Here is a 26,145-nt window from a genome sequence, read left to right on the forward strand (position 1 = left end):
TGCAATTATGCAGAATTATTCCTGTTTTGTAGAGGACCTGCATGGGAAGGCTAAGTCTGATGTGATTACTCTGGATGGTGACAGTAAATGTCGTAGCCTTGATGAACATGCTGTTGTGTGCTGTGAAAAAGTTGATGAACTACAAGGAAAAGTAAGACACAATAAAATAATTGTAGAAATATATTCTTTTCTAGTATTGTTTTAGAAATGTTATTTTACTTTTTTACTATTTCCTAGACATGTGATCAATATAATTTAGCTACTAGTGAGTATGTTGAGCTAGCAACTTTAGAGAACTTGCTTGATGATCTTTGTGAGAGCTCCTTGAATTGGCAGCCTACTTTACAATCATCATCTAAGGAGAACAAACCTGTAAGTTTTTCTACTTGACATTTCTCATTGGTAGGATAAGAAATATTTTAGTTGAAAAGTGATAATGAAAGTAAAGCAGCCACTTATATCTTCTAATACCTACTTGTGATTTATACTTTGGTCTTCTCTGACATCTAGGAATATGTAAAAGAAACGTTTGTTTCAGACTATAAGAGTTAGTGAGTTCAAGCTAGGTGCTTGTGACTCATGCCTACAATACTAGTTACTCAGGAGGTTGAGATTTGAGGATCAAGGTTTGAAGCCAGCCCAGGCAGGAAAGTCTGTGAGATTCTTACCACCAGTTAACCAACAAAAAGCTGGAAATGAAGCTGTGGCTCAAATAACAGAGCCTTACCCTTGAGCTAAGAACCTCTGAGACAGAACCTCACTCTGAGTTCAAGCCCTGGACTACCACCAAACAACAACAACTACAAAAACAACAGAGTGTTCTGTGGTGTCTTGGAAAAGGCCATCTTTTGGAGCAGTTCAGGATCCTGTGCACTGTTCCTAAGCTAAGGTTTCTTGTTAATTTTGGATGCTACAAGGAGAAACACGTGTTCTCTTACAAATATCTATGTATCATGATTAATACATACATATATATATATATATATATACATACGTATATAAATGAGCTATACTAAAAAAAGACTCGAGTGGGATGAATTAAAACTTGTTTGTACTTTGTATGTGGGAAAATAATTATGTTCAGTAAAGTAAATCAGGCCCAGAGAAACAAAGGGGATACGTGTTTTCCCTTATATGTGGAAACTAGATTTAGCTTATAAACTTATAAGTAAATATGTTGGGTGGTATGTAAGTATTAGCTAAAATACAGTAGATTCAAAGGAGAACTCCAATAGTGTAATTCCTTGGAAAGGCCAACTCAAAGTTCAATGAAATCAACACCAGAAAATGGGTACTTGAAAGGGATGGGGTGGGGTCAAGGGGAAAGGGATAGAGAAATGAAGAGGAGAAGGGGGGGAAATACAGTCAAGAATTTAATGTATATCCTACAAAATTAACAAGAGTGAGGGAAGGTCGGGGAGGGATGGGTGAGAATTTTGAAAGCCATGTCATTGATCAAGATAAATTCATAAACTGCTTTGTTAAATGGCAACCCCCTTGTACAATTACTTAAATATAATAAAAAGAGTGTACTTTGTGTCAAGAAGTCTTCTCAGTATTGCTACCATTTTAGATTGGATACATCTTTGTTGTAGAGTCTTCTCAGAATTTACTAAACAAGATATGAACTGTGTATGAATTCAGGAGGGTTATAACTATAATCTTAAGTACATTTTAAAACTGCTCAATGTTTATTTTTAAAACTGAAGTTTTTTATCCAATGAAATCTGAAATTAATCTTATATTTATTCCTTTTTTAATAGGTAAGTCATTCTAATTTGTGCATTAATCAGTCCTTTTCATCTTCATTGCCTTCATTTGCTCCATATGAGCCAACTAGAGACTCGGAACATCATTCTTCAAATCTGAGAATGTTGAGGGTATCGCCTGACACTGTAACAAAGATTGTAGGTATGTAGGAAAAGGAGATATTAAATATCTTCATTATGGCTCATGAAAAATATTTGCTTTACCTTCTTAGCAACCTGTCTAGATTAAGAAATATCTTGATATACAGCTGTGAGGCTTTGTGGGGAAGAAGTTAGACTAAATTGACTGAGTCCATCCAGATGGCTGAGTTTTTTTGTCAGTTGTATGCCTTGAACTCAGGGCCTGGGTGCTGTCCCTGAGCTCTTTTACTCAAGGCTAGCCTCTACCACTTAGAGCCACAGCTCTACTTCCAGTTTTCTGGTAGTTAATTGGAGATAAAAGTCTAATGGACTATTCTACCTAGGCTGGCTTTGAACTGTGATCCTCAAATCTCAGTCTCTTTGAGTAGCTAGGATTACAGGCGTGAGCCACCAGCCAACTCAGTTTGGCAGAGTTTTGGATTGAAGAAAAGGTAGATTAAGGCAAATTTGTTTGCTCTATAGCTGGAAGATCATTCTTTTGATGTTGAACATTGCACCTCCTGATTCTCTGGCCTTCCATCAGTGCTGGCCTTTCACCAGTGGATTCCTAAGGTTCTCAGCCTTTTTTTTTTTTTTTATCAGACTGAAAGTTACACTACTGGCTTTCCTTGTTCTGAGGCCTCTGGGGGAATGACTGAGCCAAAGCACTAGCTACTGCCTCCTCCTTTTTTTTTTCTTCTTTTTATAATGGGGTGGTGGGGGTGAGGTTCCATTGAGGGTCTTCTATGTATTCTAGACTGCTCTCCACTTCCTGTGTAACTAAGCATTGAACTCAACAATCTTAATGACTCTGCCTTCTTTGTGCTGGGATTATATATATGTCATCATGTCCAGCTAGTTTAAGGATTATTATTTTTTATACTGGTACTGGGGCTTGAACTTAGCACTTGTCCTCTCCCTTGGCTTTTTTGCTCAAAGCTGGTTCTCTACCATTTAGACCATATTCTACTTCTGGCTTTTGCTTGTTAAATAGAGATTAAAAAGTTTCGTGGATTTGTCTGCTTGGGCTGGTTTCTAATCTTGATCCTTGTATCTCAGCCCTTGAGTAGCTAGAATTACAGGTGTGAGCCACCAGTGCCCAGCTACTACCACTAAGCTTTTTAAAGCTGACAGCATTATAAAATCATTGCTTTCAATCTCAGAATTACCAGCTAACCCTTTTCCTTGGTTTACTGCATCTCATGTTCAGTTCAGCATAAATTCTACCAAATCACTCTTTTCACACCCCCAACTTGTCATTTCCCTCCTTTCCTATATCTTCTCCTTCCTTTCCTCCTTTTCTTTCTCCATCCCTCTCCTCTCCAATTCTTCCTCCTTTCTAATAGTACTGTTTTGTTTTGTGGTCCTGGGGATAGTCTACAGGCAGCTGGTCTACCACCTTTGCTTTAGTTCTTTTTGAACTGTGTAAGATATTCTCATACAATCCTTTTTATTTCAGTTAGGTTGGTAATAATGCCCCCTTCATTCCTGAAGTAATCTTCAATTTTTCCTCCATTTTTCTTGAGTATTTAAATGTCAGTTTTGCTGATCTTCTTAAATAAACTTTGAATTCTCTTGTCTTTTTTTATTAAATTTTTTTTAGTCTTTCTACTTGTTTTATATTTCATTTGTGTGTTTTCTTTTTTCTTAATTATGGTTAGGATAGTGACTTAATATCCCTATATAGTTATTTATAGCATTATAATTTTCCAAGACTCTTAACTAAACAATATAAATCTCTTGTGTTTGGTTTTAATCAATCTAAAAGCAGTTTCCATTGTGAGTTTTGTTCATTGTTCTTTTTGTTAGGTTTAGGAATGTATTGTTTAATTCCATATATCTATGTATTTCCTACTGTTATTGATTTCACTCAGTTCAGTTCTTTTTTTCTTTTTTATGTGTGGATTCTGGGACTTGAACTCTCAGGGGCTGGGCTCTGTCCCTGAACTTCTTTTGCTCATGGCTGGTACTCTACCACTTAGAGCCACAGTTTCACTGATAGCTTTTTACTTATTTTTATTTTTTAAAGTTAATTGGAGTTAGGAGGCTCAGGTGCTTTTCTATCTGGACTGGCCTTGAACTGAAATCCTCAGATCTCAGCCTCCTGAATAGCTAGGATTATAGGCATGAGCCACCAATGTCTGGCTTAATTCATGTTTTGTTAGAAAATATACTTAGTGTGATTATTCTGCCCTTTGAAGTTATTGAGACTTGTTTTGTGGCTTAAACACATAGTTTATCCTTAGAATGTACAGTTTATGCTTGAGAAGAATATTCTATGGATGTCTCTTAGTTCTAGTGGGTTTATATATTCAAGTCTTCTGTATCCTTGTTGGTATACCTCATTGTTTTCTTCATTTTCAAAAGAGGGTAATAAAAATCTTCAACTGTTAATCTATTTCTCACTTTTTTCTCTTTGATTTGCTTTTTGTATTTTGAGATTGTGATATGAAGTTCATATATGTTGTTATTCCTGTTCTTGATGAATCAATCTATTGTTAGACTTATATGTTTATTTCTAGCAACATTTCTTGTTTAATGTCTGTATTGATGTTTGTTGTAGACATTTTTTTAGCTCTTATGTTTGATATTTATAACTTTTATTATTTTTCATCGCTGAATCTATATTTAAATTTTTTAATCTAAAATGTATCTTCTGTTAAGTAGCATAGTTGTATATTGAGTTTTTCAATTTTGAATTCAGTCTGGCAGTCTGACTTTTGATGTGATATTTAGCTATATTTAATGTCATGATTGATAGAACTTAAGTTTTCTCATTTACTTTTTTTGGAATACTCCTGTTTTTATTCTTTTGTTCCTTTACCACTTTTTATTCACTAAGTGAATATTTTATAGTAACAACAAGTTCCAGAGAAATTTTTAAGAGTTAAATTCTTATTCTTGACTCTAAAGCTAATAGTATCAATTGATCAGAATATACTCGTGATTTATAGTAAAGTAAGTCTAGTGTAATAAGCTTTAGTTCTATGTTACTCCCTTCTTTCTTCTTTTTACTTTCTTTTGGTGTTATTTCTGTTACACATATTATAAATAATGTGTTACAAATCCCCCAATAGATTGCTTTATTATTGTAATTACATCATTTAATGTATCTTAAAGAAGCTTAGAGAAAAAGAGTAGGTATTTATATTCCCTCCTCCTTCCTTTTCCTTTTCTTTTCTTTGTTTCTTGTCTTCCTTTCCTGGACCTGGAGCTTGAACTCTGGGCCTGGCTTTTTTTATTAAAGGCTAGTGCTTTACCACTTGAGCCACAGCACTACTTCTGTCTTTTTCTTAGTAGTTTATTGGAGATAGAGTCTCATGGAGTTTCCTAAGCCCAATCTGGATTCAAACTGTGATCCTAAGATCTCAAGACTGTGTAGATAGGATTACAGGCATGAGCCATCACACCTGGCTATATTACCTATTTCTTAACGCTTTAATTTATTTATGTAGACTTCTGTCTAATGTAACTTCTGTATTCTACTCCAGCTTTGCACCTCACATCATTTTGCTATTGTGAAGTGTATTATGTTTTTGTTATAGCTCCCAGATACAATTGCATATATTATTACCTTATGTATTTAAAATTTTTTTAAATCATTTGTAATACAGGAAGGGAGATGTGTAAACTTGATGTCTTTGTGCTTAGTCACATTATTGCCTTTACTAGCACTTTGCTTTGTCTCATACTTACTTTCATTTTGCCTAGCTTTGTTTATTTTTTATTTTTATTTTTTTGTGCTGGTCCTGGGGCTTAAACTCAGGGCCCTGGGGCTATCCCTGAGTTTTTTGCTTTTTTGCTTATCGCTGTTGCTTTCACTATTTGAGCCTCACTACTTGAGCCACTGCTTTACTTTGGCTTTGTGCTCATTAATTGGAGATAAGAGTCTCACAGACTTTCCTGCTTGGGCTGCCTTTGAACCAGGATCCTTAGATCCTCAGTTCTTAACTTACTGAGTAGCTAGGATTACAGGTGTGAGCTACTGGCACATGGCTCTCTTTAGTTATTTTATTTTGTCAGTTGTGGGGCTTGAACTCTGGGCCTGGGCACTGTTCCTGAGCCCTTCAGCTCAAGGCTAGTGCTCTACCACTTGAGCCACAGTGCAATTCCAGTTTTCTCGTGGTTTATTGGAGGCAAGAGTCTCATGGACTCTTGAGCTGGCTTTGAACTGCCCTCCTCAGATCTCGGCCTCTTAAGTAGCTAGGATTACAGGTGTGAGCCACCAGTGCCTAGCTTCTTTAGTTATTTTTTATACGATGGATGTTACCAAAAATTATCTGTTTTTGAATATTTGCAAATGTACTTCATGCTTTTTTTTGGGTCCCAGTCCTTTTCATGTATGGAGTAAATCTTCCATTTTGCAAATGGGGATTGGGGAAAAGTAAATTGGCCCTGTGCTCTTCCTTTATATCTTTCTCCCATTATTTCTTCCCTATTCTACCTTGTTACATTATGCATTGTTCTATTGTTGTACTCAGATGCTCCATTTCATTCCTACCAATAAGACCCTGAGCTCCTGATAGTACTATGATAGAAGGCCTTAAATTACGATTCATTATTATATGCTGTCTTGACATGTTAAGCTAGGCCTCAAAAGGCTTAATCACAAAATTCCTGCTCTCACGTATGACTTCCAACCAGTTGGAAAGGCTCACTTATCAATTGTAGGAGTTGTATATCACCTGGTAATCATCATAATGTGCTTAATTCCTCTCCTAGCCCATGACATTATTCAAATAAAAAAGACACTTAGCTACTATATTTTAGTTGTGCTTCTTCCAGTTCCTATTTGTTCATTCAGTGTCCAGGTGTAACCCCTGTGTAACCTAGTCTTTGGCCCTTAGGCTGTGAGTATGTAACTAACAAATTGTCATTCTCGTCTGTCCAGTTTCAGGTGTTGCATGTTTTACATCCCCATAACCATTAGGTAGAAATCCCTCTACCAGTTGGATGAAGAAGAGGCAGATAAAAGAAGTTTATGTCTGTGTTCAATAAATAATTGGATTGAAATGGGCTCTGGATAATCATTTCCCCTGCTATTTTACTTTTTATTCTATTTATTTTCAATTTGTTTGTATAGCCATTACTTAAACTCAGGAGCTTTGTGCCTAGTTGGCTTGCTTCTTTGTCTAGTGGCCTACCACTTGAGCTGTGTCTCCAGTTGGGTATTCTGCTGGTTAATTGGAGATAAGAGTCTTGAAGTTTTTGCTTGGGCTGGCTTTGAGCTTCAGTCTTCTGGATCTCAGCCTTGTGAGGAGGTAGGATTACAGGCATGAGCCACTAGTGCATAACTTATTTTAAAATGGACAACCTGACTCGTTGTAGATTGCCTGTTTATCAAGCATGAGGCTGGAGTTCAAACCTCACTATCACCAAAATGAATGAATGAGTAAATAATCCAACTAGTTGAATTTCTTGAGGAAGCATATAGAACATTCCTCATTTTGAGGAATGTTGGGTATTGGGCCTTATACGGCTTAAAAAAATCATTTGGTACAGGGCAGGGTAAATACACATACTTTTGTATGCTTCTTGTCAGCTGTGTAAGACCTGTTTTGTTTGGTCTATGAATGATGTTGTAAGTATCCAAATGGCCCTTGGCAGAAAAAAAGATTTTCTACCTTTGAATAGAGAACAAAATACCAAGAGCGGAATTTATGGAATAGAGTATAGCAGAAAGGTGTTCCAGTAGAGAATGCACAGAAGAGATAGTTTAAATTCTTATCAAGTTTCTTACTCTTAGTTTGTTCCTACTCTTTGTTTCCATTTTCATTTCTTAGTTCCTCTGTCTTGTCACATTGGATTTTTGTGCATTTGTCTTTAACTTGGTGCATATATCTATAATATGTATCTTTGATGTTGTACTAATCCTAATTACTATGTGATATCCCTAGAAAATTTTATTCTGAATCTTATTTTATCTGGTGGTGTAGCCACTTGTACCTGTGCTGTTTTTGTTTGGTCCTACTGTATCTTGAATTCAGGACCTTGTGCTTGTTAGGTAAGCACTCTACTTGATCCATGCCTTTTTGCTTTATTTTTGAGATAGTTTTTTTTTTTTTTTTGCCAGAGTCAGCACTGCCATTATGCTTCTATTATGTTCTCTTCCCTCAATCTGGGAAGGGATGTGCCACCATGAACAGTTTTTCTGTTGAGATGGAGTCTTGTGGCCTTTTTCATGGACTGATTGCAATCCTTTTGATCTCAGCCTCCTGCCTACCTGAGTTGATAGGGGCATATTAATATGCCCAGTTGTTAGTCTGAGATGGAGTTTAGTGAATGTTTTGCCCAGGCTGGTTTCAAGAGCCTTGTGATCTTTACCTCCTGAATTAGCTAGATTTACAGGCATAAGTCACTGGTACTGGCATAGCTGCTCCTATTTTTAAAAGAATACTGTTTGTAGAATACACACACATACACACTAATATATATGTTAGCATATATTAATATATGTGAATATACTAATATATGCATTATATATGATTTATTTTTAAAAAGATAGTGCATTGCTTTTTTAGCTCAAGCTACCTTCTATTATCTAAGTGCAGAGATTTTAAGTGTTTTTCACCATGCTCATTTTATATAATAGTTCTTTTTCTGTTTTTCTATTTTAGTTTTTGTTGTTATAAAGGTGATGTACAGAGAGGGGTTACAGTTACATAAGTCAGGTAATGAGTAATTTCTTTTTAGACAGTATCACCCCTTCCCCCTCTCCGAGTTTTCCCTTCCATACATACCCACAAGTTGCATAGTTCATTCTCAACATAGTGTCTAGTGAGTACCACTGCTGCAATTGCTCACCCTTTTGTCTCTCCATTTCTGTGTCTATCCCCTTACAGATAAATGAATAAAACAAAAAGAAAAGTAAAAACAACAAAAAGAAAACTCTTGTTTGCATTTCCTGGAGTTTGTTTATATGATCAGAGGCACATACGTATTGAGCCTTTGTTTTCCTCCCCTATGACTATCCTCCTTTGGTCTTACTGTGAATGCCTTGAATCCTGTATAATTCATTATGTCCTGGTGTATTTTAGATCTAGCTTCCGTATGTGAGAGAAAACATGTGCTGTTTATCTATCTGAGCTTGGCTTACCTCACTTAACATGATTTATTCTCGGTCCATCATTTCTTTGCAAATGACATATTATTATTCTTTCTAATGGCTGTATAAAATTCCATTGTGTATAGGTATGACATTTTTTTGGATCCACTCGTCTATTATAGGACATCTGGGCTGTTTCCATATGTTGGCTATTGTGTATAGTGCAGCAGTGAACATGGATGTGTAATTATTCTTATGGTATGCTGGCTTGTGATATTTTGGGTAGATGTCTAAGAGTGGTATGACTGGGTTGTAGGGAAGATCTATGTGTTTTGAGGAACCTCCAGACTGCTGTCCAGAGTGGTTGTACTAGTTTCCGTTCGCACCAACAGTACAATAGGGTTCTTTTCACCCCACATGCTACCAACATTTGCTGTTGTATGAATCCACGATATTGGCCAATCTAATTGGGGTAAAGTGGTGTATGAATTGTTTTGATTTGCATTTCCTTAATGGCCAGGGATGTTGAGTGTTTCCTTTTATATTTCTTTGCTATTCTTACTTCTTGTTCTGAGAAGTCTCTCCTTAGCTCCTTTGCCCATTTAGTGATTGGTTTATTAGGTTCTTTTGAGTGGGTGGTTAGTTTCTTGAGCTCCTTCAATATTTTGGATATTAGGTCTTTGTCAGATGTATTGTTGGTAAAGATCTTTACCCAGTCTGTGGGCTGTCTTTCTAGTTTAGTAACTATGTCCTTGGCTGTAGAAATTTTTATTTTGATGTAATCCCATTTGTCAATTCTCTCTCCTATCTTCGGTGCTCTTGAGACTCTTGAAAAAGTTTCTGCTTATGCCTAGAATAAGTTCCAGTGTTTCTCCTCCCTCTTGAAGTCATTTCCAAGTTTCAGGTCTGATGTTGAGGGTGGTGTATAGTGACAAATAGGAATGCACTTTAGTTTTCTGCATATGGATGCCCAGTTTTCCCAACACCATTTATTGAAGAAGCTATCTTTTTTCCACTGTATATCTTTGGCTCCTTTATCAAATATCAGATAACTGTAAGTGTATGGTTTAATTTCTGGGTCTTCTAGTCTGTTCCATTGATCTTCAGGTCTGTTTTTGTGCCAATACAAAGCTGTTTTTATTATTACAGCTTTTTGTTATTTTGTTATTATAGTTCTGGCTTTTTTTTTTTTTGCCTAGAATTGCTTTGACTATTCAAGGTCTTTTGTTGTTCCATGTAAAATTTTGGATGGTTTTCTCTGTTGGTAAAGAACTTCATTGGATTTTGATGGGAATTGTGTTAAATCTGTAAATCATTTTTGGCAGTATGGCCATTTTTCACAATATTAATTCTACATATCCATGAACATGGAAGTGGGGAGAGTGGAAAGCTTTGCCTTGTTTCTGACTTTAGAGGAAATGGTTTTAGTTTTGACCATTCAGTATGATGTTGCGGTTGGCCTGTCATATATAGCCTTTATTATTTTGAGGTATATTCCTTCTATTCCCATCTTTCCCAGAGGTTTTAACATGAATGGGTATTGTCCAAGGCTTTTTCTGCATCTATTGAGATGATCATGTAAGTTCTTGTCTTTGGCTCTTTTTTATTTTTATTTTTGTTGGTTGGTGGGGCTTGAACTCAGGACCTGGGGTTATCCCTGAGTTGTTTTGCTCAAGGCTAGTGCTCTACCACTTTGAGCCACAGTACCACTTCCAGTTTTCTGTTGGTTAATTGGAGATAAGATTCTCATGGAGGGGCTGGGAAGGTGGCTTAGTGGTAGAGCGCTTGCCTTGCATGCCTGAGGCCCTGGGTTCGAATCCTTAGCACTGCATAAGCAAAAAAGAAAAAAGCCAGAAGTGGCGCTGTGGCTCAAGTGGTAGAACGCTAGCCTTTAGCTGAAGAGCTGAGGGACAGCGCCCAGGCCCAGAGTTCAGGCCCCATGACCGGACCCCCACCCCACACCCCCCCCCCCCAAAAAAAAAAAAGATTCTCATGGACTTTCCTGCCCTGGCTGGAACTGCAACCTTCAGATCTCAGCGTCCTGAGTAGCTAGGATTACAGGTGTGAGCCACCAGAACCTGGCTGTTTTTGGCTCTTTTTTGAGATGTTTTATGTTTATTGATTTATGTATGTTATGAATTTGTTTTATAGATATCACATAGTTGGATCATTTTATTATCCACTCCATTATCCATACAGATTATCCACATCTGTATTTAGTTAGAGTATTTAGACTATTAAAAGTAGGTATTGCTACTCTTTCTGATTACTGGGCTTTATATCTGCCACTTTATTTTCTCTTACATATTTTGGTATCTTTTTTTTTTTTTTTTGTCGGTCGTGGGACTTGAACTCTGGGCTTGGGTACTGTTCTTGTGCTCTTCAGCTCAAGGCTAGCGTTCTACCACTTGAGCCACAGTGCCATTTCCTCTCTTACATATTTTGTATTACATTTTTATTTATCCAGAATATTTTGAGCATATTGCTTTGTGTAGGTATTTTAGTGATTGTTGTGGATATCACATTATTGTCATAGACCTTTCTGTTTTCTATGTGTATCAGTCTTCTACCACTGGAAACTAAGTAAATTAGTTGATTGTACCCTCCCACTTTAAATATGATTAAATATATTTTATATATGCTGAACATAATGGCATATGATTTTTCTTTTTTGTATGTGCAAGTACTTCAGCTTGAATCCTGCCTTGCCTTGCTATCTTTCTTGGCTTTTTCATTTATAGCTGGTATGCTATCAATTGAGCCATGATTTAACTGCCCTGGCTGGGTTTGAACAGTAATTCTCAGATCTCCCTTTCTTTTTTCCCTTCCCTTTTCCCTTCCTATTCTTGGTAGTAGCTCCAGGTTTCATGCTTTTTTTAGCATCTAGCAAAGGACACATGAATGAGAGTTGAAGGAAAGCAAAGGGATCCTTAACCCGTCTGCCACTCATTTTCTACCTTCCATAGTGTTTTTGTGATTGTCTATTGAATTATTTCCAGAGAAGGGGAGGGAAAAGTGCATTTTTGTATCATTGGCCCGAGCCTGGAAAATGTTTGGAAAGTAAGTTTTAAGTTTGGAAACTTAACTCAGGTGTGTTACTTTCTTTGGCTGTTAATATAAATTGTCAAATGAGAGTTGTGGATGTAAGAAGCAAGGAATAATATTTCTTAGAAAATACGGAATAAACTCGGGAATCTCAATTGAGAGATTATAGTTGTCCCTCATTGACTTTGTCATTTATCTACACACTTTCCATTAAGGCTTCCTTTTACCTATTCAAACTTCATTTCAGGACAGTGATCCATGGGCTGCTGAGGAAAATACGTATTGTGTAGCTGCTGAGTAAAGTATTTTGTTTGTGTCTGTTAGGTCCAGTTGGTTTGTGGTATTGTTTAGGTCTGGGGTTTCTTTGTTGATTTTAATTTGATGACCTATTGGTGAAAGTGGGGCATAAAAGTTTCCTATCATTGTGTTGGGCATTAAAGTCTGCTATCAGTAAAGTGCTGTCATTTGTTGAGGTCATTAAAGCTCCTATTTGTGTGAGCTTTAAGTCCAAGTGTTTTGTTTTGTTTTTTAATGAAGTTGGATGTCCTTTCATTTAGAACATATATGTTAACAATTATTATGTCCTCTTGATGGAAAGTTACTTTTATTAATATGAAGATGCCTTCTTAGTTTGCGCTGGCTAATTTAGGTTTGAAGTTACTTAATCAGGTGTATCTGAGTATAAAAAGTCCCAGAGGCTCTTCTGCTTGGGCTGGCTTTGAACTGAGATCCTTAGATCTCAGCCTTCTGAGTAGCTAGGACAGGAATGAGCCACTGACACTTAACTAGTTTTCTCCACTTTTTTCATGTTTATATTGATTTTTCTGTTTTGTGTCTAGGATATTTTTGAGAACCTTCTATAATACTGGTTTATATCTTAAACTTTCAGTTATCTTCTTTTGACTTCTATATTTATGTTGTTTTAATTATGGCCTATTGTGGAGAAGATTGTATTCTGGTCTGGTCTGTTTTTTTTTTTAAATGCCTCTTAGACCTGACTGGATTTCTCATTTTTAAGATTCAGGAAGTTTTCTGCTATTACTTTGTTTCATATGCCTTTAGATAACATTTCCTCCCCTTTACTAACTCTGTGATTCTCAGTCATTTAATGGAGTTTTGAAGTTCTTACAAATTCATTTAATTTTTTTGGACCCCTTTTATCTGTATTTTTTCTAGTTTTTTAAATTTGCAGGAGAGCTTTCCACTTTAAATATTTAAAATAAAAATAAATATAGACTGGCTGGGTATAGTGGATCATACCTGTAATCCTAGCTATTCAGAAGGCTAAGATCTGAGTGAGGATTGAGGTTCAAAGTCAGCCCAGGCAGTAAAATCTTCAAGTCTCTATCTCTAATTAATAATCACCAAAAAAACATGCCAGAAGTGGAGCTCTGGCTTTAGAATAGGGCATTAGCCTTGAGCAAAAAAAGTTCAGGGATAGTACCCAGACTCTGCGTTCAAGTCTCAGGACACAGACAGAGACAGAGACAGAGACACAGAGCAAGCAGGAAGAAGGCCTGTGAGTATGGTTACATCAGTGGACAAAAATATAACTCCTGTTCCTTCTTAGTTTACAATACAGTCTGCAGTTGTTTTTTGCTTTGAATTTTTAAAAGCGTTCTTTTTTTTTACCCTATAATTTAACCCTCAAACTTCATTTTATTTTGAGCTAGCATTTTGAAGCTCACTTATAGTTTTAGAGAAGGGCAGTCAGTTGCAATGAGAAGACTTTGGAATTTAGTGCTAGCATTAAAGGAATGTGCTCATTTTTGTTGCTTACTCTGTATCCCTAGAAAAAAAAAGATCTTTCTTACTTAGACCTATGTGGTCCAAGGAGCAATAGCATTGGACATTATTAGAGAACTTGTAAAAAGCTCCAGTCTTCCTGAATCAGTATATGCAAGTAACCAAGATAACTACATTGAGAAGCATCATATAGTAGTTATCTTGGATAGGTGTAAACTCAAGTTTCCTTGTATGTAAAGAACACATAATGCTTGCTACATAGTAACCATCTTAGTAACATCTAACATACAGTATATTCTATGCATGAATTTGTTGTGTGACTCCTTGTGCTAGCTTATAGGCATTGTAACATAGGGTTTATTAGCAGTTTATTGCTATATCCTATGTCTAGAGCAGGGCCTGGCCTATAGTAAACATTTTTTTAGTGAGTACAACTTATCAGACTCTGTCATTTGTGTTGCAGCTGTTTATTGACATTGTTATTTAGAACTATTTTCATTTATATGAGCATGAGAGTGAAAATCTGAGGGACATTTTTGTTGTCATAGAAAGTTCCATTGAGTTTTGCTGCTTTGACATCCACATTTCCTTTCTACCCTCTTTGAACTCATATTTCTAGATTATGATTCAAAACTGCCAACAGCTTCTCAGCCTAACCTTTAAAGTCTTTTATAGTTTTGTATACTTAAGAACTGTATTATATAGGAAGAGTCAGTCAAGTCACTACATGCACAGCATCTACTTGATCCTGTTGGTAACCTTTTGAGAGTTGAGGGTAAGAAGAATCCTTGGAAATTAGCTGATGGTTCTTTGCTGTGATGTATATAATAAAGATGTCTGTCTTGGACAAGAGTATTCTGTCTTCTGTCAGCAATCATGAAATAACAGGTCAACTATTGGCTTGTGAGGAGGATGAAATTAAACCCTAGAACCAACAGCCTTTTCGTATCTCATTGGAAACTCTTTAAAAATCCAGACTCTAACACCTGTGTATACTTTATAAGTGGATAGCCTGTTTATTTTAAAGCACTTAATGTATTTGTTTAATTTGCTTTACAATTTATGTCTTCATATATATATTTGTCTCCTTTCCTGATTATTTCCATAGGGTTGATTTCTAAACACTTAATGGCCCTTGGTAGCCAAGCTTGTTTTTTTTTCCCAGTGAAAATAAAGGTATTAAGAATTGAAAATATATGTATATGTATATATATACATATATCTATGTATATATGTGTGTGTATGTATGTGTATATCTATCTATCTATCTCTATATATAGATATATATACACACACACATACAAATCTCTCTTTCTTTAGGAGATACTACTGAAGGAGGCAAAGCTGAAATTACTGAATCTAAGTTGGAATCAGTTATCACTACCACTCCTGGAGATTCAGACCTTGGATCTCATTTATCTATGTCCTTTGAGGAATTATCTCGGTTGGCTGCAAGTTCTTCTCAAGAGTATACTATTGGTCAGCACATTGATACTCTTAGTCAGAAAGCTGTGACAGATAGTCATTTAACTGAAGAGAATCTGAAAGTCTCAGATATTTATGAGCCAGTTGACCAGAACACTGAGATAACAGTACCTACAACTTCTTACTTAGATACGCAGAGGGGTGGTAATTTATACCAGGAGGGTTTACCAGAAGGTTATCTAATTGGTCAGCCACTGACATCTGATGACCGAAAGTCTGGGATAGCAACAGTATCCTCTGTTCCCTACTCACCTAGAGATCAGCCTGGTATTTTCTACCAGCCAGTTGAGCCAAAAGGTCACTTACCTGAAGAGACTCTAAAATCTTCAGCTCCTCTTGGTCCTGCTGACCAGAAGACTGGGATATTACTTTCAACTAAAAATTCCTACTCACAAAGAAAACACCAAGAGAGCTTGCCAGTTAGTCACCCAACTGATTGGCCACTGACAACTTCAGCAGCTACAAAATCACCTGACCACATGACTGGTATACCAGGTGTAACCTTTTCTTCTTACTCACAAAGAGAGAAACCTGGTCTTTTATACCAGCAGCCTCTGCCAGGTAGTAACCTACCTGGAGAGACTCTGAAAGTTTCAGCCACTTTTATTCCAGCTGTCCAGAGGACTGGCATACCAACAGTAACCCCTACCTCCTATTCTCAAAGTGATAAGCCTGATACTTTCTACCAGCGGTCTCTGCTAGGTAGCCATCTACCTGAACAGACTGTGGAAGGTTCACTCCCTCTTACTCCAGCTGACCAGACAACTGGCATACCAACTGTAACTGCTGTTTATTTACAGAGAGATTGGTCTGATATTTTCTTTGAACAGTCTCGATTAGGTAGTTACCTACCTGAAGATACTCAGAAAGCTTCTGTTACTCGTAGGCCAGCAGACCAGAAGAGCGGCATACCAATTGTAACTTCTGTTCCCTACTCATACAGAGAGGAACCTGATAAGTCCTTCCAACAAGTGTTGCCAGAGAGTCATTTAAATGAGGAATCTCTGAAAACCTCAGGTATTATTGGGTCTGATGACAAGAAGACCAGGATACCTACAGTATCTTCTGCTTTATACTCAAATGGAGAAAAGTCTCATGTTTTTTATCATCAGGCCTTGTCAAAAAGTCATCTAACTGAAGAGTTGCGGAAAGTTTCAGTTAGTCCTAGACCAGGTGACCAAAAGATTGGTATGCCATCAGAATTGCCTAGTTCCTACTCTCATAGAGAGAAGCCTAGTATTTTTTTCCAACAGACGCTGCCAGGGAGTCATCTACTTCAAGAAGCTCTGAAAGTTGCATCTGATTCTGGATCAGCTGACCAGAATTTGGGGATACAAGCAGTACCCTCTAGGCCTAGTGTCATCTATCAACAGGAGTTGCCAGATAGTCATCAAGTAGAAAAGTCTTTAAAAGTTGTAGTTGTTCCAGGACCAAATGGTCAGAAGTCTGGAATATCAATAGTATCTTCTACTCCCTACTCACAGAGAGAGAAGCCTATCATTTTCTACCAACACACCCTTCCAGATAGAATTGTAGAGGCTAACAAAATTTTATCTGTTTCTGGATCAGCTAATCAAATACCTGGTGTATCAATAACACCCTCTACTTCCTACTTATGTAAAGAGAAGTCTGGTATTTTCTATGAGAAGAGGTTGTCACAGAGTCATCTAACTGAAGCAACTCTGAACATTTCAGGTGTATCTGGAACAAGAGACCAGAAAACAGAGACACCAATACCTTCTGCTTCCTATTTACAGAGAGAGAAGCCTGGTATTTTTTACCAGCAGGCTGTACCAGGTAGTCCTATACCTAGAGACTCTCTGAAAGTTTCAGTTGTTCCTGGTCCAGCTGACCAGAATACTGGAACACCTATAGTTGGTAAGGAGTCCATTATTTTCTATCAACATGCTTTGCCAGGTAGCCCTCTAACTAATGGCGCTTTGAAAGTTTCAGCTATTTCTAGACAGGCTAAACAGAAGATAGGGACACCCGTAGGACCTTCAGATTCCTACTTACTTGGAGAAAAGTCCATTTTCTACCAAGAGGGCTTGCAAGAGAGTCATTTACATAAAGATCCTTTGAAAGTTTTAGTTTTTCCTGAAGAAGTTGACCAGAAGCCTGGGATACCTCCTGTAACCTCTTCATCCTACTCAGGTCAACAGAAAACTATTGTTTCTTACCAACAGGAATTGCCAGATAGTAATCAGACTGAAAAGAATATGAATATTTCAGTTGTTCCTAGACCAACTGACCAAAAGTCTAGGATATCAACAGTACCGTCTGGAATTTCTTTACAACAATATTTGCCAGATCGTAGTGAAGAAGTTTTGAAAGTTTTAGGTGTTTTTAGACCTGCTGAACAGAACACTGGAATACAAATAGTAACCTCTACTCCTTACTCACATAAAGAGAAGCCCATTATTTCTTACCAGCAAGAGTTGCCAGATATTACTACAGAAGCACTGAAAGTTATAGGTGTTCCTAGACTTGCTGATGACATGTCTGGGATATACATAGTACCTTCTCCTGGCTACTCACAGAAAGAGGAACCTGTTATCTCTTACCAGCCAGAGGTACCATCTCTCATTGAAGGAACTTTGAAAACAGGGGTTTCTGGACCTAAAGAGCTGAAGACTGGTATACAACTAATGACCGCTAGTCCCTACTCTCATACAGAGAAGCCCAGTGGTTTTTCTCAGCAGGAATTGCCAAAAATTAGTAAAGAAGCTGCTGATGCTTTGGTTTTTCCTGAAACAAGTGACCCCAATATTGGAGTACCAACAGTACCTGTAAGTTACTACTCACACATAGAGAAGCCCATCGTTCTCTCTCAACCAGGGTTACCAGCCAGCCATCTCACTGAAGAGGCTCCGAAAGTTTCAGCAGTTTCTGTATCAGCAGAACAGAAGAAACCAACAGGACCTTCTAGCTCCTCTCAGAGAGAGAATCCCAGTGATTTTTACCAACAGACCTTGCCAGATGGTGATCTAACTGAAGGGTCTCTGAAGTCTTCAACAGCTCCTGGACCAACTGAGCAGAATAGGAGTCCTACAGTACCAAGTTCCTACTCTCATAAAGAGAAACTCAAGATTTCAACTGCAAATCTACTGGATGACCAGAAGACTGAGTTACCAACAGCTACCCATAGTTCCTACTTACAGAGAGAGAAGCCCAAGGTTTCAACTGTGATTGGATCAGATGACCAGAAGACTCCGTTGGCAGTTTTTCGTAGCTTCTATCCTCAAAAAGTAAAGTCTGGCATTTTCTTTCAACAGCAGTTGCCACATAAAGAACAAAGTAAAAATATTTCAACTGTCCCCGAACCAACTGATGTAAAAACTGGGATACCAATACCTTTACCTAGTTCTCATTTACACCAAGAGAAAGCTAGTGTTATTTCTTTACAGGAATTGCCAGACAGACATTTACCTGAAGATGTGCTAAAGGTTTCAACAGCTCCTGAGCCAGTGGACCAGAAAACGGTGTTGCCAACAGCTTCTTCCAGTTCCTTTTCACATAAGGAAAAAGGGAATAGTTTCTATCAGAAGGATTTGCCAGATAGACATCAAACTGAAAATTCTCTGAAGGGCTCAAGTGGTCTTGGGAAAGCTGAGCAAATTACTGGATTACCTACAGTTTCCTCTGGTACTTACTCACATGACAAGAAGCAAGAACTTGTATCAGAACATGTCCAAAGACTAGCAGATAATTTGAATTCTGACTCCAATGTCAGCTCAAACAATATGCTTTTAAATTCTGAAACTGATGATGGAGTTATAATAAGTAAGCCAGAATCTCAGAGCTTTGGAGATGTTGTCTCTGAGGAAATCCGGGATTCAGACAACGGTTCCAAAACGCTTAAAGAAATTCGGACTCTCTTAATGGAGGCAGAAAATATAGCTCTGAAACGATGCAATTTTTCTGCCCCCCTTGTCCCTTTCAGAGATGTTAATGATATTCCATTTGTACAATCAAAGAAGATGGTTTGCTTCAAAGAACCCTCCAAAACTGATGTAACTAACAATGAATTGTTGCAGAGACAAACATTTACAGAGGAAAGCCCAAGTATCAGATGTATACAGAAGGATATTGGCACACAGACAAATTTGAAATTCCAGAGAGGCATTGGAAATTGGGAGTTTATTAGTTCAACTACACTTAGAAGTCCTCTACCGGAAGCAGAAAGCAAACCCAGAGTGTCATTGGATGGACCTTTTAGGCAGTATGAAGCAGCCAGATCTATGATGAGGTCTGAACCTGAAGGCTATAATGGAACCATTGGGAATAAGATGATTATACCTATGATGACTATCATAAAAAATGATTCAAGTAGTGATGTAAGTGATGGAAATGGTTCCTGCTCATGGGACAGTAATTTACCAGAGTCTTTGGAATCAGTTTCTGATGTTGTTCTAAACTTTCTTCCATGTGTTTCACCAAAGACAAGCATAACAGATAGCAGAGAGGAAGAGTGTGTGTCAGACAGTGAGGATGGTTATGATAGTGTAGACTCACTGGCTGCACATGTGAAAAACCTTCTGCAGTGTGAATCCTCATTGAATCACGCCAGACAAATACTTAAAAATGCAGAGGAAGAGGAAAGTCGGGTACGAGCACAAGGTAAGAGCTGATCATTTGTGATAGGCACACTTTGGTTTATAAACATTGTGGTTGATAATTTGTTTAAAATGAAGATATTCCTTATTTTTCTGTAGAATTTTTGATTGCTTAACATTTTCCACCAGCAATCCAGAAAAAAAAATTTAACAAATGAGGTAGCTAATTATAGCATTAATAACACTAATTTGAATCTATGGCCTTAAGAAAAGTGGATTCTGATGTCAGATAGGAAGTAAAAAAGTAGATTGAGCTTCCAAGTTCCTAAAGGTGTTATGTTTCCCCAGTCCTTCCATTGTAGTTTGTTTGTTTGTTTGTTTATTGTCAGTCATGGGCTTGAACTCTGGGCCTGGGTGCTGTCCCCCTCAGCTCTTCAGCTCAAGGCTAGCGCTCTACTACTTGAGCCACAGTGCTACTTCAGTTTTTAGTGGTTTATTGGAGATAAGAGTCATGGGCTTTCGTGCCCAGGTTGGCTTTGAACCTCGATCCTCAGATCTCAGCCTCCTGAGTAGCTAGGATTATAGGTATGAGTTACCAGCGCCTGGCTGTATGTTTATTTTTGAAGCAGAAAAAGTCTGCAGTTTACTTTGCTGTGCATTATTTTGTGTCCTAAAATTATATATATTTATTTTATTTTCTTTGCTAATAAAATTCTTGGAGCTGATCTTAGACATTATGAAAAATAAAGACTAAGGTATTTTATACTATAGAATGGGTAAGGGATTTAAAAAATTTCATTTAGAAATACCATTAATTTTATTAATAGGTTCTCTTAAAAGGGAAAGAAATAGCTGGGTATCATTGGCTCACTCTGGTAATCCTAGCTATTCAGGAGGCTGAAATCTGAGGATTATGGTTCAAAGCCAGCCTAGGCAGGAAAGTCCTTGAGGCTTTTATCTCTAGTTAAACACCAAGAAGATGGAAGTGGAGCTATAGCTCAAGTGGTAGAGTGCTAGCCTTGAGCACAAAAGCTCCATGGACAGTGCCCAGGCCTTGAATTCAAGCCCCAGGACTGGCACAAAAACAAACAAACAAACAAAAAACTTAAGCAAACAAGAAAGTAACAACTTTTAAGACATGTTGTTGGAAGGGTAACTAATAAGTAATTCAGAAACTTGGGAATATTTGAGGTTAATTGTCTACACTCTTTCTTTTTCTTTTTCTTTTGGTTGGTTGTGGGGCTTGAACTCTGGGCTTTGAACACTGTTCCTGCATTCTTCAGCTCAAGGCAAGTACTCTACCACTTGGGCCACAGCACTACGTCCAGTTTTCTGGTGGCTAATTGGAGATGAGTCTCATTTTAAAAGAAGGGTGGGAAACGTTTGGTTCACAGACCATATAAGGCCATCTAAATCATTTGCTCTGGCTCTGCCATTTGGTTAGGTTCTGTCAAGGCCAACAATAGGTGGCTTCAGTGACTCTCAGAGTTTTTATTTTTATTTTTGGTCGGTCATGGGGCTTCAACTCTGGGCCTGGGCGCTGTCCTTATGCTCTTCAGCTCAAGGTGAGCGCTCCCACTGCTTGAGCCACAGCGCCACTTCCGGTTTTCTAGTGGTTTATTGGAGATAAGAGTCTCACGGTCTTTCCTGCCTGGGCTGGTTCTGAACCATGATCCTCAGATCCCAGCCTCCTGAGTAGCTAGGATTACAAGCATGAGCCACCGGTGCCCGGCTCTCAGAGTTTTTTTTAAAGCAAAATTCAGTAAATCTTAGGCTTACAAATGAGGTTACAAATATCAAAATGGCCCTTGACAAAAAAAAAAAAAAGAAACTTACCTTCCATTTTAAAATATCAGCTTTGGCAAAGGCACTGATGACACACGCCTGTTATTCTGTCTCCTCAGGATACTGATCTGAGGATCACAATTCAAACCCAGCTCTGAGAGAAAAGTCCCTGAGACTCTTAATGTCCAATTAACCAGTAAAATGCTAGAAGTAGAGCTGTGGCACAGATGACAGAGTGCCGGCTTTGAGTAAAAAAGCCAAGTTAGAGTGTTAGGATATGTCTAGGCCTTAGTACCCACTCCCAAAAGCTAGTTTTCATACAAGTGACAGTAACTGTCAATGACAGTAAAAGGAGGTTGAATTCTTAGAGACTCGCTTGATTGTAATGAAGGTTGAGATAAAACTGACTGAATACTTTTATTTAATGTGACTTTTTTGAATCTGTGGTATTTTTGAATCTGTGAATCTTTTTTACTCTGTAACTTAGAAAATCAGACTTTTGGGCTAAGCATAGTGGTACATACCTATAATCCATAGCATCATTGGAGAAGGCAAGGCAAGAGGATTACCTTCAAGAGACTGTGTAGCTTAGACGACATCTCAAAAAAATCACACCTTTCTGTGAAATCATCCTTCAAGAATTTTGTCCTGTCATTGAGGGCACATTGGGATAGCTACTAAGTTGTATATGTTGATTTTCTTTGCTAGCATAATTATTGAAAAATGATTACTTTTACATTGTATCTCAAATGTTTCTATGCTTTCTCTCTAGCCTGGAAGCTGAAGTTGAATTTAGCACATGATTATGGATACCCCATTTCAGAATTAAATGAAGATGACAGAAGGAAAGTAGAAGAGATCAAAGCAAAGTTGTTTTGTGAAGGGAGAACAACCGACTTCTCAGAGGTATAAAGAAATCTAATAATGAAAGCAAAATGTAAAAGAAAGGGAGATGGAAATTGGATCTCTTACTTGATTTCTTATGATTCTAACTGCTGATGATTTTGGATCTTGGGCTAAAATGTTAGGAGTCTTAATTCTTCCAAGGTTAAGATTTAAGGATTAGATTCTGGAAATGTTTATTGCAAATTCATCTAGAGAGAAAAATATAACTTATAAAAATAAGAATTTATTTATTTGTATGCTTGCAGGCTCCCGTGGCTCATGCCTGTAATACTAGCTACCCAGGAGGCTGAGATCTGAGGATTGTGATTCTAAGTTAGCCTTGGCAGAAAAGTCCATGAGTCTTAGACTACTCAGAAAAAGCTGGAAGTGGCGCTGTGGTTCAAGTGGTTAGATCACTAGCCTTGAGCAAAAGAGTCAGGGACAGTGCCTAGGCTTAGTTAAAGCCCCAGGAATGATGCACACAAGCACATACACACATTTTCCTGCGTGTCCCCTGTCCCCTTTGGGGTTTTCCCTCAGGGTCCTTGCATTCTCACTTGATTTTTTTTGCTCCTGGGTGGTACTCTGCCATTTGAACAACAACTCCAGTTCTAACTTTTTGCTTGTTAATTTGTGATGAGTCTCTTGGATTAGTCTTCTGCCTTGGCTGGCTCTGAACCTCAGTCTTCAAATCTCAACCTCCTATGTAGCTAAGGTGGGAGCCACAGACATCTGCCTATTCTTAGTTTTTCTTATAGTTAACATAAAATGAAAGTGAAGGGGCTAGGAAGGTGGCTCGGTGGTAGAGCGCTTGCCTTGCATGCCTGAGGCCCTGGGTTCGATTCCTCAGCACCACATAAGCAAAAAGAAAAAAGCCGGAAGTGGTGCTGTGACTCAAGTGATAGAGTGCTAGCCTTGAGCTGAAGAGCTGAGGGACAGCGCCCAGGCCCAGAGTTCAGGCCCCATGACCGGACCCCAAAAAAAAAAAAAAAGTGAAGCCTAGCTAGTTTCATTCATTCATTTACACACACACACACACACACACACATCTATATCTCTCTATATATATCTATATATATCCATGTATGTATATATTTATACTTTCTCTGTTTAAGAAAAGTTACATAAACTGAGTGTGGTGTGGTGATGTGTACCTGTTATCCCAGCTATACAAGAAGTATAAATAGAAGAACAACATTCAGACTGGGCCAGGTATGTACATAACAGCTTTTTTTTTTTTTTTTTTGGTCCAGTTGTGGGGCCTGAACTCTGGGCCTGAGCGCTGTCCCTTAGCTCTTCAACTCAAGGCTAGCACTCTACCACTTGAGCCATAGCGCCACTTCCGGCTTTTTTCTTTTTGCTTATGTGGTGCTGAGGAATTGAACCCAGGGCCTCAAGCATACAAGGCAAGTGCTCTACCACTGAGCCAACTTCCCAGACCACGTAACAGCTTTTTTAAAAAAGCAAAAGCAAACAAAAAATCCACAGAATTAAAGCAGAAATGAAAGAAGTTGGAGATGTGGCTCAAGTGGTAGTGTACCTGCCTAGAAAACATAAGACCTGAGTTCAGTACCGCCAAGTACTATCAACTGTTTTCTTGGGGGGAAGGGCTGGTCCTGGGGGTTGAACTCTGGGCTTGGCTCTGTTCTGTTTTTTTTTTCTCAAGGTTTGTACTCTATCACTTGATCTACAGCTCCACTTCTAGCTTTTTGGTGGTTAACTGGAGATAGGAGTCTTATGAATGGTGATCATCACATATCAGTCCCCTGAGTAGGTAGGTTTACAGGCTATGAGCCACTGGTGGCTGGCAGTTTCCCTTTTTTCTTCAGTCCTGTGACTTGAACTCAGAGCTTGGGTACTGTGAGTTTTTTTGCTCAAAGCTAGCATTCTACCACTTGAGCCTCAGTCTTCATATATATACTTGAGCGACAGCTCTACTTCTGGTTTTTTGTTTGGGCTGGCTTTGAACTGCAGTCAGCACCTGGCAAGTGAGAACTTTCTAAAGCTAGTTAATGTGTATTTTTTTTTTTTTGTCATGTTCCCAACATTGTTTTCTAGGAAGCCTTGATTTCTTTTTAGCAGAAACTGTTTAGATACTAAGATCTTGGTGTGATGTGATCTTATGAGGTCATTTCCTTTATGTCCTCTTAGTAGATAGTATGTATGAATGTAATTAAACACACACATATATACACACATTCTCCCTATTCTCTTCTCCTTCCTCTTCTGTTCCCCCCTCTCCAGATGATAAATAAATACTCAGAGTTACTCTGTTTTCTTTGAGATCACACCGACTCCCACATTGTCACATTGAGGCCAAGCTTCCAACACCCTTGGTGGATACACATTGTTATTTTATATTCCTATTAGAATGTATAAGTGACCCACTATTATTCCACATCTTCACCAACATTGATATTATCATTATTTTTCATATTTGCTATCCTGGCAGGTACATGGGTGATACCACATTTGGGTTTTAATTTATATATATTTGTTAGTGATTTTACACTTTGCTTCTTTATATCCTTATTTTGCATTGATTTTTATCCTGTTTAATGAATTATCTATGCTTTGCCTATTTCCTATTTAGATTGCCATTTTCTTCCACTGTTGTATATTTAGTCTGTTTGCAGTGGTAAGGTTTGAATTTTGAGCCTTGCATATGTTAGGGAAGCACTCTACCATTGAGCTATACCCACAGTCCCATTGAATTTTGAGTTGCTTATATATGTTAGATATAAACCCATCTCTGGATATGAAGTTTGCAAATACCTTCTTCCAGGTTGTAGCTGGAAGTAGACAGTGCATCTTATTATTGCTGAATGGAAATAAAAGTTCAGACTCCCTTATTGACATGATAAGGGGTAGCAGGGATAAAAGCAAGTGCTGGAGCTGGGTGCCAGCAGCTTGTATCTGTAATTCTACTATTCAGGAGGTTGAGATATGAGGATCATGTTTCAAAGCCAGCCTGGGCTGGTAAAACTGTGACACTCTTATTTCCATTTAACCACAAAAAAGCCAGAAAGTGGAACTGTGCAGTCCTTGAAGAGAAAGATTAGTGATCTTGTCCAGGCCCTGAGTTCAAGCCTTAGGACCATCACACATACACACAATGAAAATCAAGTCATGGGCTCCTGAGATGTGTTACTTCATTTTATCCTGTTTTTTTTTTGTTGTTGTTGTCCCCCCCCTCCCCCTTGCTGGGGGGAGGGAGGTTGGTTGTGGGGCTTGAACTCTGTCTTCAGTGCTGTCCCTCTGTGCTCTTTAGCTCAAGGTGAGTGTTCTACCACTTGAGCCACAGCACCACTTCCAGTTTTCTGGTGGTTAATTGGAGGTAAGAGTCTCACGGACTTTTCTGCCTGGGCTGGCTTTGAACTGTGGTCCTCAGATCTCAGCCTCCTGAGTAGCTTGGATTACAGGCATGAGCCGCCATCGCCTGGCTCTTCATTCTAGTTTTACAAGAAGAGAAGCCTAGGCTTCTGATTTGGCTTTTGTTTAGTATTGGTATAGGTAAGACTACAATTTTTTCAGGATTAGTTGTATAAAGATTAAAGGCTTTCTGTCTTATTTTGTTGTTAGCATGTATATAATGCAAATGGGCTTCCTTGTGATAATTGTATAGCTGTGTATAATATACTCTACCAAGTTCATCTCCTCTATTATATTCCTTTATCCTCTCTCTCTTGCCCTCAAAAAGTATTTGGTG

General features: G+C 38.1%; 1 protein-coding gene across 1 annotated transcript in view; it reads left to right on the plus strand.

Moving 5' to 3' along the window:
- The window catches only part of Alms1 (ALMS1 centrosome and basal body associated protein), a 125,618-nt gene that overhangs the window by 31,787 nt on the left and 67,686 nt on the right, over window positions 1-26,145 (plus strand). The window contains exons 6-11 of the mRNA XM_042699701.1: window positions 33-151; window positions 238-372; window positions 1,764-1,911; window positions 15,046-19,830; window positions 21,326-21,331; window positions 22,324-22,457. Of these exons, the coding sequence (XP_042555635.1) occupies window positions 33-151; window positions 238-372; window positions 1,764-1,911; window positions 15,046-19,830; window positions 21,326-21,331; window positions 22,324-22,457 (5,327 nt within the window). The remainder of the gene's footprint in view (window positions 1-32; window positions 152-237; window positions 373-1,763; window positions 1,912-15,045; window positions 19,831-21,325; window positions 21,332-22,323; window positions 22,458-26,145) is intronic.

Source organism: Dipodomys spectabilis, unplaced genomic scaffold, assembly GCF_019054845.1.
Source record: "Dipodomys spectabilis isolate Male_0828 unplaced genomic scaffold, ASM1905484v1 ptg000262l, whole genome shotgun sequence".
NCBI classification, from domain to species: Eukaryota; Metazoa; Chordata; class Mammalia; order Rodentia; family Heteromyidae; genus Dipodomys; species Dipodomys spectabilis.